The sequence below is a fragment of the Centroberyx affinis genome, unplaced genomic scaffold (assembly GCF_046629955.1).
Source record: "Centroberyx affinis isolate AG114_WGS23_722 - 3 ecotype Tasmania unplaced genomic scaffold, CSIRO-AGI_Caff_v1 ptg004244l_1, whole genome shotgun sequence".
Lineage (NCBI taxonomy): Eukaryota > Metazoa > Chordata > Actinopteri > Beryciformes > Berycidae > Centroberyx > Centroberyx affinis.
In genome coordinates, this window is record NW_027281981.1 from 170,894 (window position 1) to 187,460 (window position 16,567).

The 16,567-nt window shown below is 41.4% G+C and overlaps 1 protein-coding gene across 1 annotated transcript in view; it reads right to left on the reverse strand.

Annotated features, from left to right (window-relative positions):
• The window catches only part of large1 (LARGE xylosyl- and glucuronyltransferase 1), a 115,206-nt gene that overhangs the window by 22,500 nt on the left and 76,139 nt on the right, over positions 1 to 16,567 (reverse strand). Inside the window, exons 8-11 of the mRNA XM_071543152.1 lie at positions 5,389 to 5,493; positions 3,506 to 3,618; positions 1,621 to 1,746; positions 68 to 223 (exon numbers count right to left, since the gene is read on the reverse strand). Of these exons, the coding sequence (XP_071399253.1) occupies positions 68 to 223; positions 1,621 to 1,746; positions 3,506 to 3,618; positions 5,389 to 5,493 (500 nt within the window). The remainder of the gene's footprint in view (positions 1 to 67; positions 224 to 1,620; positions 1,747 to 3,505; positions 3,619 to 5,388; positions 5,494 to 16,567) is intronic.

Below are 16,567 nucleotides of genomic sequence, written 5' to 3' on the forward strand. Positions count from 1 at the left end.
TTTTAACCTCTGTAGCCCGATAGGACGCCGGCTAATCCGGTTGTAGGAAGGAAGCGGTTCCACTTACGTTCTCACTGTTGTGGTCGGCCTCGCTAGGACAGCCGAACAGCTCGCGCCGCAGCAGGTTGCCGTCGTACTCCAGGAAGGTCAGGTAGAGGTTACGGAAAAACTCGACATGCTTGTTCTTCACGCGCAGCTTCTTCGGAGAGTTCCAGTGGATGACCTGGGCAAACGAGCCGGAGAGAAACACAGGAGAGAGAAAGAGAGACAGAGTATTAAAGAGGTTCCGCAATGGGTGGCTCTAGCCTACAAGCTAGAGAAGGCCAAAAGGAACCCCCTTTGGCCAAAAGGTTGCCGATTTGACTCCCTAGACTGGCTAGGAAACATGAGTAACGTTCTCCCTTCCCTTAACAACTACAGTCGAGGTGCCCTTGAACAAGCCACTTAAAGGAATAGTTCACCCAAAAATGAAAATCCTTGCCAGCACAACTTGGTAGCAGCCTTCTCCAAAACAACTGAAGTCAATGGGGACCTGTTCTTTAGTATTCCTTTAACCTCCAACTGGAGCTTCTCAGTGGCCAACAGTAGAAGACTGTGGCTGTACTGGGCAACACACAGGTGTGAATGTGTGGAACTGTATGAATGTGAAGCAGGGTGTTACTGGAAAGAGCATGAAGCTCAGTCAAACTTCCCTGGATAAATAAGGGATACAAAAAGAGAGTTGTATGAGAAAATACCATTTATTGTCTTGCAGGAATTTCAGTTTGCGAAGGTCAGCAGAGAAAACGTGGGCAACATTGGGAAAACATGACCTCACTCACAAGTTAACATTTACATTCTGCCACTATTGTGTTCTTTATGACAAAATCCACTCGTCTAATCACTCAGAGTTGAAGAAATATAACAAGAGGTTAAAGGGGCAACAAGTATGATTTTTAGTGCCTTATATCACAGAATGACCATAATACTGTATATCTTTGTTTTCAAACAAAAACTCCCTGTCCATTCGAATTTCATGACACTCCCAATCCCCCCCTCCCCCACCTACTGGCATTTTCAACTGCTCAGTGATCTCGACGATGGAGGATGGCTGCTATGAAATATTTCTGCTATGAAGGGTAAAAACCTAATTTTCAATTTTTATTATTCCAGGATTTTGCATGGTGATATATGATCTTTTTACTAGATGAAACCTCTAGGCCAGCGGTTCTCAACATGGGGTCCGGGGACCACCAGGGATCCTTGAAGGGGTTCCAGGGGGTCCCCAGCAAACTGATGAATTATTGAACTTCACTAGAGAATGTAGAAGAATGACTGTTTTGATCATAGTTTCTCTGTTATCTCTCCACCTACAATACAGATAGCCATGGGATTCTGGACAAAATCATATCTAACAATAAGAATATTCTCAGATTTGGGTCCAAGAGACAAAATCTCATCCAATGGTGGTCTGTGGCTCTAATGTGGACTAAATTAGGGGTCCTTCATATGAAAAAGGTTGAGAATCACTGCTCTAGGCTACTGTTGCCCCCGGAAAATGTTTGCAAATGCTGTTTGGCCCGGTTCAGGTGTGAATGAAGTCCAATTAGTGCATGGAAAGCTGAGACAGCAGGATCTCACCTTGAGGTCCGACACATCTTTGTAGCACTTCTCGGAGCGGGTGTGGTCGGACAGCTGGACGTTCCAGAAGCAGGGCAGCTGGTGAACCAGGAACGGGTTCTGTTTGATCACAGCGTTGAAGATGTCCTGCAGACACACAGACGGAGCTTGCCTTATGTTACATCATCCACAGCTCCGGACCAGAGAGGCCGGTCCGACCCTGCTCCCTGACTATTTGACTGTTGTTAGAAGCTCACCTCATCTAATCCATCAACCAAACTATGTATAACAGGGTATCTATTCAGAAAGCCGCATTTCAGACTTTCATGCTACATGAAATTGAATTTAAGACCGATTTAACAACCACAGTAAAGAAACAAAAATCTGTGAAAAACAGCCTATTTCTGACCAAATAATACTAATACTACTACTACTAATAATAATAATAATGATAATCTTTATTTATAGAGCACTTTTCCAAAATCCACGTTACAAAGTGCTTCACAAAGGCAGCGAAATAAAAAATAAAACAGACAAGTCATAAAATCATCAGGTTTTAAAAGAAAACAGATTAAAACAATTTGGTGTATAAAAACCAATACAGTGTAGGAAAAGATAAGAATAGGAAAAAGAAAAACGTTTAATATATTGAACATTAAATATAACTATTGAAAGTGCTGAAACTACAAATGAGCAATATAAGAAAAAGGACACCAGGAAATTAAATGTTCCGGGACATGATGTCATATGTGATATCAAACTGAATGCGACCAATTGGATGTTGAAGTAATGTTATTACATAAGAAAATCAAACCAACACTACTGCTGGTCCCATGCACATCTTTTGGTGGAACGACACAATTCATGACATTTGTCTTATTTTGCTTGCCTTACTTTCCGACTCTGCCTTATTATATATCACTGAATGTAAAGTATCTGTCCATACCTCTAGCGAGTTTTGTAGTTAAAACGAAACTTAATAAAAAAGAAAATGAAGACTGTATTTTGTTCCTGTATTGAAGACATTTTAACGCTTTTTAAGGCCTTAAATTTAGATAATGTAATTTTTCAGGCTTTTTAAAAAGGGACCTGTGGATTCCCTGTATAATTTCACCATCTCTATTCTGTCGTGAGACGCGGGGAAGGATATCATTAGATTGGCAAATGCTGTATTAGACTTCCCAAGTAAAATAATACGGTAATATATTCTCTCCAGACATAACTGATATGAGGCCAGTTTCCTTCTGCAGCCTTTGACTGGGAGCAGTAATGACTCTCCTTCCGTCTTTTAAGTGCTCCGCATGACTACAGATGTTAGGGGGGGGGGGGGGGGCTTCATTCCTCGCTCATATGTAATCACACTTGTCAAATTGAAAACACCGCTTCGAGGAAATGTGCTTTAGCTGTGTGTTGCGGAGCGACTTGAGAGACTCTTTGACTTTGAGATCTTTGTGCGTTCGCGGGAAAAAAAAAGGGGTCTTGAGCGAAAAGTTCCCACCTTCCCTAATGGGAGGCATAAAAAAAAAAAACTCTATAGCCACATAATGAACGCCGCGATAAAGAGGGCTGACAGTCCATTGGAGGAGCCACCGCCGATACAGCAAGAAGGCAGATGGAATAGCGAAACGATTTCCGAAAAGCCCCGTTCATTTTCCAAACTGCATACCTTGCGGGACTTTATTTAATGAAGGTTTAATTAAAATCCCATAAAACGTGCCTCTCATCTAGATGAGCTCCGAATAGCTTTTCAGTAATGGAGAGCCTTTGTCGGGGCGTCATTATATGCCGTTGCAATGTTAGAGGTGGGACCCGATGCGATTTACAATAAGACCTATTTATGACCTTGAGGACAGGTATGAAGATGTGTGTGTGTGTGTGTGTGTGTGTGTGTGTGTGTGTGCGCTACCTGGTCTGCCAAGGAGGTAGACAGCATGCTCATTAGTTCCCTCTCCGCAGTCAACCTCCACATCTGCTCCCATCTCAGCTTCCGTAGCCGATCCAGAAGAAGCAAAATCACACCTAGGACACACACACACACACACACACACACACACACACGTTACGGTGGCTTCAGGAGCACACAGATTACCATCTTGCTGCCTGCTGGACGCGAAGATGATAAATTCCCATCGCAAGGCTCTGTATGGTAACCTTGTGTTTTTGGTGATAAAGCTGTGGGCTGAAGGTTAAAAGACAAGAATCTCCCAGACTCGGGCCTCTGGATGGAGAGAACATGTCGAATTCCTCCTCCCGGAAATGAAGGAAATTCTTCTGCCAAACAGACGTGAAAAAAAAAAAAAAAAAAAAAAAAAAAAAGAAAATCTTCCTAGAGTCTTCCCAGTTCCCTCGCTAATAAAAGAAATCCCCCCGGCTGGTACAAATAAAATCGACGGGGGCCAATTTTTTTTGCGGAGGGAAGAGACACGGTGAATAATTTTTTCGGATCGGAACAAACAAACCGTCTTTGACACCCCGCTGTGCTCCATCTGTTGCCGGGGCCGCCGCCACAAAAAGCCGGCCGACCGCAGCTTTCCTGTCAAATTGTCGTCCTATGTAATGCGTCGGCGATAAAGCCGTGCCGTCACCTTGTTTGGTGGGAGGGGGGGTTCTGTGTGGTCTCTTTGAATGGCTCACTGTCCCCCCCCCCCCCCCCTGTAAGTCTACTGCGAAATTCACAGGAGCACCTCTTGCACCGGGCCATAAAGAAAAGCCCACTGCTGTTTGTTTTGGGTTACAGTCAATAAAAAAAAAAGATTATCCTCCTACTTCGCGGCCTTCCTACCGACAGCTTGTATAGTGAGAGAGGGCCCCGTAAGTCTTCCTGGAGGAAAAAAGACCTGCTGGATTTGATGGTGAAAAAAAATAAAAAAAAAAGGCAGGAGAAAATAATAACAAGGTGTAATGGAATCCAATCAATTTCGCTATCAGCCGCTCTGAGGCTTTGTCTGAAATTATACCCGGCTCCGTTCTGGAAATGTTTTTCCCCATACAACTTTTAACAAGCCCGCGTTAGTTTATTGTGGGGTTCCTGCATATTTCATCAATGCCGGCGCAAATGCAATCCATTCCTGCATGAAATAAACTCCCTTACTCAACGCGCTCCACTGTTAAGCTTTTGAAATGTGGCGACTCCTTAGAGGTAAACTAAAAACGGAGGGAGGGGGGGGGGGGGAAGACTCGGAAAGCAATCAAAAGTTTTCCCGTTATGGAAGGTACAAATCTAAATGAAATCACCTAATATGTTTTGAAACACAACAACACCATGACAACATACAGGACAAACAGGGCAACAAACACAATACAGTAAAAAAAAAAAAGAAGGTTGAGGACCACTCATTAAGAGTTATGAGACACCTAAAAAATAATACACATAGAAAAAAAAATACTAGAATATATATACACAGTACCGTGCAAAAGTCTTAGGCATATGTCAAAGATATCCATGAAGCGAAGATGCTTTCAAAACTAATGAAATGAAAAGTTTCTGAATATCAAAAATTTACAATAAACAGCAGTCTACTGACACACTAATGCAGAAAACAAATAAACATCTAAGACTTCTAATATAAAATATTCTTATATAAAAAATCTAGGGTGCCTAAGACTTTTGCACAGTATTGTATATACATATATACATACACACAAATATATACACACATAAGTACATACATTCGTACAAATACATTGATATATACATTACATACACACACGCACATGAAAAATATAATCATTAAAAGAGTGAAATCATATACAACCACACCACCCTATCATAAGTGTTCAGTTATTTACCTGTGTTGAAGCCCCTGCCCAGGGCCGGCCAGGGCCGATGGTTCTTCCACAGGTTCCCAAGGTACCAGTCACTTTGGTTCTCCACCAGACCCAGAACCTGCTGACCTGAACAAAGCAAACACAATCTCATTACTAGATTTATCACATTCTCTACTCATGTATATATATATATGTTCTGGCCATCAATTTGAAATTAATTTATCGTGGAGTTTAAATTGATGTGGTCGTCTTAGTTTGTGTTTTCTAGTTATTTATTGTGTCTGGGGGCTTTTGGTACAAGTAGGTGTTTCATTTTAACTTGGTGCACATGGCAATAACCTCAAAGGAAAAATCCACCTTGGGTATTTTTCTACTGTTTTTCTACTATTTTTAAATATCATCAATTTGCGATGTTCAATACATTCCAGGAGTTATTTTATGATTAAGTGTTGTAATTTACTGTTTTGGTGTACCCACTTTCCCTCAACTTGCCTCGTCTACTTGCATTTCAGTCAATGGGTATGTGGGCATACTGTATAAACAGGTTGAAAGAGAGATCATTCAGCTGTGGGTTATACATGTCGGTGGAGAGAGCAATAGTGATAGTAAGAGCAAGAGAGCCAGTCAAGAAAAAGTGAAAGTGAGAGATAGAGAACAAGGCCATAGTGTGCCGGTTGTTCAAATTACAAAAAGTCCAATGTTTGTATGAAACACATATTTCCAACATGGTCCCAAGATGTTAAAAGACAAAGAAATCAATCCTGAAAAACCAAAAACACATCACTACAATTTAAAAGATAAAAAATAACTCCCACATCAGCAAAACAAGGACAGCTAAAGTAACAATGTCATTGCAGATTTCATTATAAATCTGTTATCCTGTTCCGTAAAAAAGTCCTAACCTGACCTCTATAAGCCCCTCTCATATTTAAAAACTTGATGTGTAATGGAAGGCTGTTCCACAACATGGCACCAGTGTAAAAAAAAGAACTTCTGGCTACATTATTCACTCGAGGCACTTTACATGAACGCACACTGTCCCTGGTATTATAGTTATGCTGAGTATGGACCATTGTTATCTGAGAATCTGAGAACAAGTATTGAGGAGCATATCCACTGATAACATTGTACATATGATGCAGCTTCTGTTGTTCTACTCTGAGCTGTACTGGCAGCAGTCCTACCCTTCTGAATTCATCACTACCAACATGAGTTCGAGGGGATGCATTTAATAAATAGCCTATGTTTGCCAAATATAGGCTCATCTGTGGCGCACCGCCACAATATTGGCATAGCTGCCACAAAATCAGAAGTTGGTCAATGTAAAGAAATTGATCTAAATCAATCTCTAATATGCCTAATGTACACATGACGTCATCATCGTCAAATGACAGAATTTGGTGCCCTAACCAGTAGACCACATCACACTCAAAATTAAAGTGAAACTTAAAATTCTACAATTTGCTCCAAACTTGCATGTGTTAGTAAGGGTAGGGCTGGGTGATATGCACAAAATCAAATATCACGATATTTTTGACCAAATACCTCGATATCGATATAATGAGATTTTTGATAAATAATCGTCAGTAATGTGGATATAATGACTAAGTGGGTAAAGGCAAATAATAGAACAGCTAGAACAGTCTGGTAAGTTCAGAAAATGACATCACTTTACTGTAATGCAGCCTTTAAAACCAGGAAAAGACAACACTTATGCCATATCACCATATTACGATATCCAAAATCTAAGACGATATCTAGTCTCATATCACAATATCGATATAATATCGATATATTGCCCAGCCCTAAGTAACGGTACTGTAAACAGTAACACTTTTTAATCAGAGATTTATAACACTGCTTGAAACTCAGAGAGTTAACATGAGTGCAAGACTAGCATATTGTCCCTGTTTACGACTGGATTCCACTGGACACACTGCTGTCGCTGTATGGACAAGTAATTAATCCTATTGAAATCCCCCCCCCCCCCCCCCGTCTCCGCCACAAGCAAATTGTCAACCTGTGGGAAACACTGTGGGCTATTGAGGCTACTGTCGGTGGAGCAATTGGTCTCTCTGCCTCTTCTACGATGGATTTCTTCCTGTATGACTGTTGAACATCACTGCCAAATGGCCCTTGCTTTTTCATTCTGAGGGGCTGACACCAAAACCGCTGATCTTTTAGCTATTGCTATTAAACACCATTGTAGCTGCACTGGCAGTATCTCAACATGACATCACGTTGTCTACCTTTGGCCAGTTATCCATTGGAATAAGAAAAATACACCACCAAAACAACACAATTGGCCCAGGAATGCAAGGCACACCAGCACTAGCTATTTTTAGGCTTTTCGGGTGGATTTTCCTTTAAACTTGAGAACTGGTCCATGGTTCAATACCCCTGCAAATTTGTCATTATACCATTACTTTTTTACCATTTCATACCACTTTTTGACAACCATCAAATAGTAAATGCACACTGGCACACAATGTGGATTGTGTGTGGACAGAAACAGAGGTGGGAGGGGATCAACAGCAGCCATTTCTGGGTCAACTTGTTCAACACAGCGCCAGGAGGAATATAATCCCCTCATAAAGTGGGGTTTTATGCGTGATTCAACTGCAAACTGGAATGAACTTTAACTGCCGCCTCAGTAAGGGCAGCACGCTACTACCACCAGTAAAGCCGAGAGAAATGGTGCAAATTGAATTCAATAAGCCCACAGTGAGTCTCCCTCAGTTCACATGAATTTTAAGTTCTTGAGCCACTAGACAAACGTACAAAGCGCACAGGAAAAGAAGCTGAACAAAATAAAGAAGAGAAGAGAGGAGAGAGATCCAGAAGATGAAGGGATGAGAGAGAGGAGGGGATGTATGTGGGCTTTGGGGCGAGAGATTATGGAAGGCAGGCTGGGCAGAGATAAAGGTCGAGGAGATAGGCATTAGGGAGGAGATAGGAGCCTGGAGAGAGGGAAGGGGTGTAGTGATGGCAGCTTTAATGAAGGCTGTAAGGAAGATTAATGAGAGCTTATTGGAGCAGGCAGCGGAGAGCAGGCAGCCCTTTAGAAACCCTGGAAAACAAAGCCCAGCACTCTGCTATCAAGGTGACAACTGAGTGGGACAATTAGCTAGACCTCAAAAACAAAACCCAGCTTCTTTTACTGGGAGACACTTTTAGAAGCGGTTCTGCTTGATTTGTGTTAATCAAAGCAGTGTCGATTAAAGGAATAGTTCACCCAAAAATGAAAATCCTGTCATCATCTACTCACCCTCATGCCAGTTGAAACACAGGTGAAGTTTGTCCATATAACACACAGGGAGGTTGCCAGCACAACTCCATAGCAGCCTTCTCCAAAACAACTGAAGTCAATGGGGACCAGTTCTTCAGAGTTCCAAAAAGACCTACAGTATATTTACACCATCATTTAGTGCAAATCTTAACTACAGCTGATTGATTTGCAACAAATAATGGTGTATAGGTCTTTCTATTCACAGTGTGATTGTTTGGCTGTTTTGGTTTTGGAACTCTAAAGAACAGGTCCCCATTGACTTCAGTTGTTTTGGAGAAGGCTGCTACCAAGTTGTGCTGGCAACCTCCCTGTGTGTTATATGGACTAACAAACTTCACCTGTGTTTCATTTGGCATGAGGGGGAGTAGATGATGACAGAATTTTCATTTTTGGGTGAACTATTCCTTTAACTCAATCAAACCTCGGTGCAAGCGGTGCTGTGAAGAAAGCTACACCACAAACTACATGGAGAACGACCTTCCCGTTCATATTCTACCTAATCTTTTTGCAGACCAAAAAACTTTGACTAAATTCAAACTTTTGTTTTGACATCCATGATGAGAAAAAAACAGATCGGCAACTGCCTGTGAAGCCTTAACTACCAGCTTTCTCCAAAGCAAACTGTCAAATCCTCCCTTTCTAAGTCAGACAGCCATGACAGGCGAGAGAAAGATAACAAAATCAATACAGCTCTACTCTATTTCAACAAAAAGAAGGAAATGCCCTGTTTCAGACAAACATCACAATGAAAATATCCCATTTAAAAAAAAATAAAAAATCACCATGCTTCTTCAAACCTTTCCAAACCTTCAAACAAAGCACCCAGCTGCCAGCCACGGCCACTACACTAACTTTTCAGTTTCACAACACATTAGTTCACATTGCACTGTTTAGTCACTATTGATCTTCCACTTCACTGATTGGCTTGATCTGGCTTGTCAGCCCCAAACGGATTAAAGCCAATAGCTTTATTTATAGATTAGAGTCTGGACAGCATATATTAGCTAGTCGGACATAATAGTATGCATATGCCGCTAAGCAAGGTCTTCAGACAGCAAACCCAGACAGCAAACCCAAGCCCAAGGTCTTCAAGAAGCAATCCATCTCCCACCATATAAGCAGCTGAGGGGAATCTTATCGGATCTTAAATCAGGTGTGGAGAGGTAGAAGGAAATCTCCATCAGTCTGAGATTTTTTCCTGCTGATCCGATGGTGCTGCTACAGGCGAAAGACAAAAGCCAAGGTCACCGGTCCTGACATTACTCGGTTTTCACCCCATCGCTTCATCTTCTACAAAAACAAACCCATTCCCTTACATGGCAGTACTGATTGACAACTTTATTAGTATGTGAAACAAAACGCAAAACCTGAGAAATCCCCAAGGTGATTATCAAATCCAAGAATGCCAAGTCGATACTTTGAGAATGTTCTTCCCAAGTCGCCAGGGAGAGAACAAATTTATCAAGAACGCAAGAACAGAGAACGCATCTTTACAGTTCCAAATGGACTGTGTGCTTGGTGTTGTGTCATCAATTAAGATGCATAGGTGTTCATTTTCCCATCTATTTCAATTCTGTTGTTAGACCAACAAGTTTCGGCTTGTGGCCTTCATCAGGGTCATCATGAAACACATTACAAACAACATTTAAATAGGGTAACAGAAAAAATTCAAAAAGGTAAAAAATAAAAGACAACCTATCATATACATCCACACACATATCAGCCAATGGGGTACCTACAAAGATGGGTTGGGTATATGGTCATGTGGCTTCAGGCCAATTGTAGTCCCAGACTGGCAGACAGGCAAGGGGAGTGTCCAATAAGGGGCATGGGTGACACCATATTGGGTCATAAACTGGAGAAGTGCACCCTTCTCCATGCACCTTGGAAGTAGGTGAAGTTGTGCCAGAAACCCATACTCTGTTCTTTTGTTTTCGAAGTATACTGCAGCTTTTAAATATTACATCAAAGGCATTATGGAGGACACAAGAACACATATTGAGGAAGACCTGTGCTTTTCAAAGGAAACTAGGAATACATAAAGCAAGTGGTGTCCCAGAAAGACACATGAAAGCAGGGCTAAGCTGGAAAACCCCTGCTCGCACATTCAGATCCAGATCATTATGCTTTAGATCAGTAGTCAACCAAAGCTCACCACCTATTTTTGATGATTTTAAGCCATGTACACTTTTACCCGTTTGCCTATCTGCTTTCAACATACTGTATAATTGCAAAAAAATTAAATAACTTTGGAATGCTAACAGGCAAAAAGAGAGGCTAGCTAGTGAGTTAGCGGTACCAAGCAAGCGGCTGTATCTGTCCCGGTGTCCTTGAAGGCCAAGTGATCAACTAAAAAGCATTACTGTCACCAAAGGTTTGATCTGCTGAGTAAGAGAGACATGATGCTTCATGCACTCAGGGAGCGGTAATACACTTAAGTGTTCATAATTCAAGGGCAGATGCTGGGGGTTTAGCACTGCCAAAGCATCATCTGCCATTCGTTTTGTCGATAGCAGACAGTGGAGGATCAAGGGAAGGTACGTCATGATGTGGACGAGCGTGTCGTCACGGTGACGCATTTCTGTCACCAAGCAGGACAGCATTTTGCATGTCGACTGCAGGAGTGGAACAGGTCTGAATTTGGTTTCCTGGGTTTCATATCTTGCATATCTTCCTTTCGAAGCGGCTCTCAAGCAGAGAGCAACAGCCACTGCAGTCCATGACTCAAACAAATCATGCATTATATAGTGCTCTGGAAATTCTGCCTGCAGACTACCACCATTTGTTGAGTAAACCTAATCAGTAATCTGGATGAATAATTGAAGATTTGGGAGTGGGCAAAAAATCCAAAGGGTCTGATCAGTCACCTTTTTACTTCCGCAGTCGCAAGAGTGAGTTTAATGGGAAAACAATGCAGGAGACAATTTAGGCTATTTTAGACCCGCAGATACCCTGGAGATATACTTTGAAGAGCCAAATCTCATACTCAGAATCTAAAGGATAATGGATGAGAAAAGTCTGATACGGTATCTCCAAAGCCCTCTACCACCTATCATCAACTCTCTCACCAAATCTCTCATTTCCTTCATTCATGCCTCTCTCCTTCCTTTGCTCCTTGTGTTTTAACACTATAAAGGCCTATGGATTTTTTGGGGGTATAAGAACAGGCCACCAAGCCGTCGACGGAGAGGGGTAAACCTAATACTGGCTTGTGTGGAAAGTGTTTTTTGGATGGACAATTTGAAAGCTGAGATATTTCAATGGTTAATGGACGGCAGCTTGGCCTTTAGAGTGTTACCTCCCTTTAGTGCCTCTGACCTCCATTTTCAGTGAAAACTCCGGTGTTTCTCTCATGATTAATCAGCCTTCTCTGTCCGAGCAGAGAGAGAGAGAATGAGAGAGGAGATAAGGCAGCGAGCACATCTGCCCGCTGCTATTGATGACGCTGGTCACAACTCTCTACGTGGTCTATACAGCTCTCACAACATTATTATCTGGGGGTAGGGCTGGCTACAGTTTGGACTTTTTTGGTACCGGTACCAATACCAGTACAACTGAATTTGATACCAGTACCAAAACGTTACTTTTTTTTTGCACTTAACCTTTATTTCCATATGCGATCATATAGAAGTGAACATACAAACAAGACACAAAAATCATATAACAAATGTAAGCATCGCATCAACCTATCTTATTCAGATTCTATTCATAGAGGCATCACAGACATAGGCACCCAATTAACCTCCTTCTATCCTCCTTCCTTCAATATGCAATCACCCATATGTTTAACCATACACTTCTTCATATGTCCGTTGGGAAACTCTGGATCTTAAAGAAGAGAGGGTCATGAGAGATCTCAATTAGTTTGTCACTGTACCATCACTACACATGCATTATACACAATCACAGTCACATCTGTATACATGGCTCCAATTACATGTAGACTGCACCAGTCGAATTTGTTTTTCCTGCCTGTGTCAAGTTGTTACCTAGCGAGCCAATCAGCAGTCACTTATACACTCATTGGATGAAAGATAATGCGAGATTAGGCATTACAGTATACCAAACTTTGGCATCGAATGTTGTAAGCATATTTTGGCAGTTGGTAGTACCGACATGATTCGGTACCCAGCCCGACCATGTGGATGTCTAGTGATTTGTAATAACTGCAGAGATTGTGTAATGTGTAAAGTAACAATTCCAGCACAAATTATCTACTGTGTTGTGGTGAAGACAGAGGTCCCCTGATAATGCCAATACTGTATAATGCGGATCAAACTCTCTGTAATTGAAACTATAATTTGAATTTGCCACGCAATTTCTTTTTCTTGATGCAGTTTCTATCTTTCTCCCATCATGAAAAATGGAAGCAGTAGTGGAATCTATAAAAGGAAGGCTTTGAATGCATTTGACACAAACGAATCAAGAAGTGTAAAATCGCAGTCTTGATTATACAAGCCTATCTGGGGCACCACTGGTTTCAGCAAATTAAATTATGCTGTGCAATTGTATTTCACGAAGCTCAGACGTTAAGGGGTAATTCATTAACTACCAACATAATACTAGTCCAGTGCAAAATAGGGTTTTTGGTACAACCAAACACTCCTCATACATCCAAGCGTGGCACTATCTCCCCAGGATTGATGCTCTGTGCTCTAGCACAATTCAAATCTGATGTTTAATTTCCTCATCCCTTCACTTGCATCCATCACATGCATGTGAATCATATCAAAAAATTGGCTTGTGTCCTTGAACAACGAGATGGGAAATGCACTGCATAATATTTATCTATACTCTAATCTATGATCTACTTGTGAAGCTCCCTTCTACTTCTCTATTGTCTTTTAAATCCAGTAACTATGCTACCAGATCACAGACTGGTTAGACTTAATTACTGTATGTATAAATTCTGATATCGGGAAGGCTGGTTTCTGGTACTATGCACTTTATAAATGGAACAGACTGCACTTTAATTTTTGAAATTCTTGTCTGCCTAAATGACTTTAAAGCAATGATATCTCACATCTCTAGGACCTTTGTGATTGCTTTGTTATAATGTACAATACTGTGCAAAAGTCTTAGGCATATGTAAAAGAAATCCATAAAGCGAAGATTTCAAAACTAATGAAATTAAAAGTTACTGAATATCAAACATTTACAATAAACAGCAGTCTACTCACACACTAATGCAGAAAACAAATAAACATCTAAGACTCCTAAGAAAAATATATAAAAAATCTAGGGTGCCTAAGACTTTTGCATAGACTTTTGCTGCTTGACAAAAATTTATTGTGCATTTTCTTTGTCATATATATATTTTTTTTCTTCTCAGGTCTCTCTTGAAAAAGAAGAGACAAATAATCAAAACATTGGTTTTGATCACCCAAGTCACCACCTTATTAAATAAAGGCAGAGGTGGGATGTAACAAAGTAAAAATACTTCACTACTGCACTTAAGTAAGATTTTCAAGTATCTGTACTTTACTCAAGTTTTCCTTTCACTGAAGACTTTTTACTTTTACTCACTACATTTCAAAAGAAAAATCTGTACTTTCTACTCACTACATTTTCAAAACAGCTGCAGACTCTTTCTCATCTGGGATTCAAAGGAACGCTCAACAGAAAACCAGTTTAGAACATTAGAAATTACATTTTTAGAGAACGACTTTTACTTTTATACTTTAAGCAAACTTAAGTCCACATTCTTTTATACTTTGACTTGAGTAAAGGATTCAAAATGGTACTTCAACTTCTACCAGATTGTATTTTTATATGAGTATTTGCACGTTTACTTGAGTAGGGAATTTGTGTACTTCTACCACCTCTGAATAAAGGATATATGTACATAGGACTTCCTCGTAAACAGGAATTTGTCCTCGTCAAGATGAATTCGTGGAGTGGATCCTTGCTTGGCTAAAGCAGGGCAGAGGCGCTGACGGTTGATTTAGTGGAGAGCGAGGTGCGGTGTTAAATCTATCTGACTACTCGCAAATGAGGCTCGTCACCGGGGAAGGACAACTCTGCGGGGAAAACACCGCCAAGCCCTCCTTTTTTAAGGACCATTGGGCCCCAAGGCTGCAGGATGCTGGACGTGTTAGAGTACCAGCGTCGTATCAGTCTATGGGACTCGTTCCAGCCCAGCACCTCTTTGGAAAGACTTCATCAGACCAGTGATGGGCAATTATTGCTTGTGTCAATCAAATTGATATGAAGCCAAGCCCCTGTGCACTGTGATAACTTGTGCGCTTCCCTCTGCCTGACTACTACTGTCTCCTCTCGGTCTGTCTCCATCTCTGTTGTCTCTCTCTCAAATCAACGCACATTTCAAAACGGGGGTGAATGGTAGGTAGCAGAGGGGCACCATGAAAGCAGAGGCAGTAGGAATGCTGGTAAAAATGGGTTCTATTGACACCGCGGTCAGTGAACTCAGTCAAAGTGTCTTAAAGGGTGATCTATAACACAGCCCTTTGAGCCTCGATGCCTCATTGAAACCCCATACATCACATTCCCAGCAGGGCGTGGAGTGGCGAGGAGGACCTCGGTGAAGCCAGGCAAACCGCTCGCCGCAAAGGAAAAAAAGAGCACACGTTTTCGTTCAATTCCGAAAGCTGTCCCATCCAATCACATGGCTGGAGCGGTACAGTAAAAACTCCAATTGGGGTTAGACTATCAGGGTTAGTTAGGACTAGGAGGAGGGGGTGGGGGGGGGGGGGGGGGGGGGGGGGGTGCTGTTAAAGTAAGTAAATATTGGAGTATTTTTGATATTTTGGACCCACAGTGCAATTGTTTGGTATAAAACACACTTGGATTATGCTACACCTGCTATATGTAATAATTTTATGGTCATTCTTTGCCCTTTTTGGAACTCTAAAGCAGTGATTCTCAATCTTTTTCATATCAAGGACCTCTAATTTAGTCCACATTAGGACCACAGACCCCCTATTGGATGAGATTTTGTCTCTTGAACCCAAATCTGAAAATATTTGTATTGTTAGATATGATTTTATCCAGAATTCCATGATTTTCTGTATTGTAGGTAGAGAGACAACAGTGAAACTATGATCAAAATAGCCATTCTTCTACATTCTCTAACTGTGTTAACTTCTTGTAAATGAAATAATAATGAAGTTTAACAATTCATCAATTTGCTGGGGACCCCCTGGAACTCCCTCAAGGACCCCTGGTGGTCCCCGGACCCCACGTTGAGAATCACTGCTCTAAAGAACCAGTTCCAGGTCTTGCTTTGAGCCAGATGAATAATCTTCCTTTGTTGCTATAAATGGTTTTAGCTTGTGACTAGTGTGTTCCTGAATGAAATTAGCAGTTTAGTAAAAGGGACACCAGGAAATTAAATGTTTATCGACATGATATCCAACATGTCTTACCGTATTAACCCTGTTCTGAATCAATCTAAGAGTGCCCATGCATTTAGGTCAAACCTAATGTGACCAATTGTAATTCTTCTCTCCCTCTCTCAGGTCGCAACGAGAGTGGGGGAGCTTATCCAACAGCATACCCACACTCTTCCTCATTAGCAGTCCTGCCCTCTTCCACTGCACAGGAACCTTTGATGGTGAGAACTAACCGGGACATAGGTGGCTCCAGGGATGGGTTCCCAGTTGTTCCTGGTTGTTCGCAATTTGCACTTCAAGAATCCAAAAAGATCCGGAAGTGACAAAAACAAAAAAGCTGGGGTAATGCTACGACAACACCGGCAAAATGGAGGAGGTTGAAGCTACCATCTTGTTTTTTTATATTTTGTTATTGCTAGACTCGTGAAGGTGTCTGCTCCTGAGGTTGTACGTAATTTAGTTCCAAGAAGTATGTCCTGAACTTGTCTGCTGGTAATGGAAACACTTCCAGAACCTGTTTGACAGAGCGGCAGGGCAGGACACTGGAAAAGGCTTATTA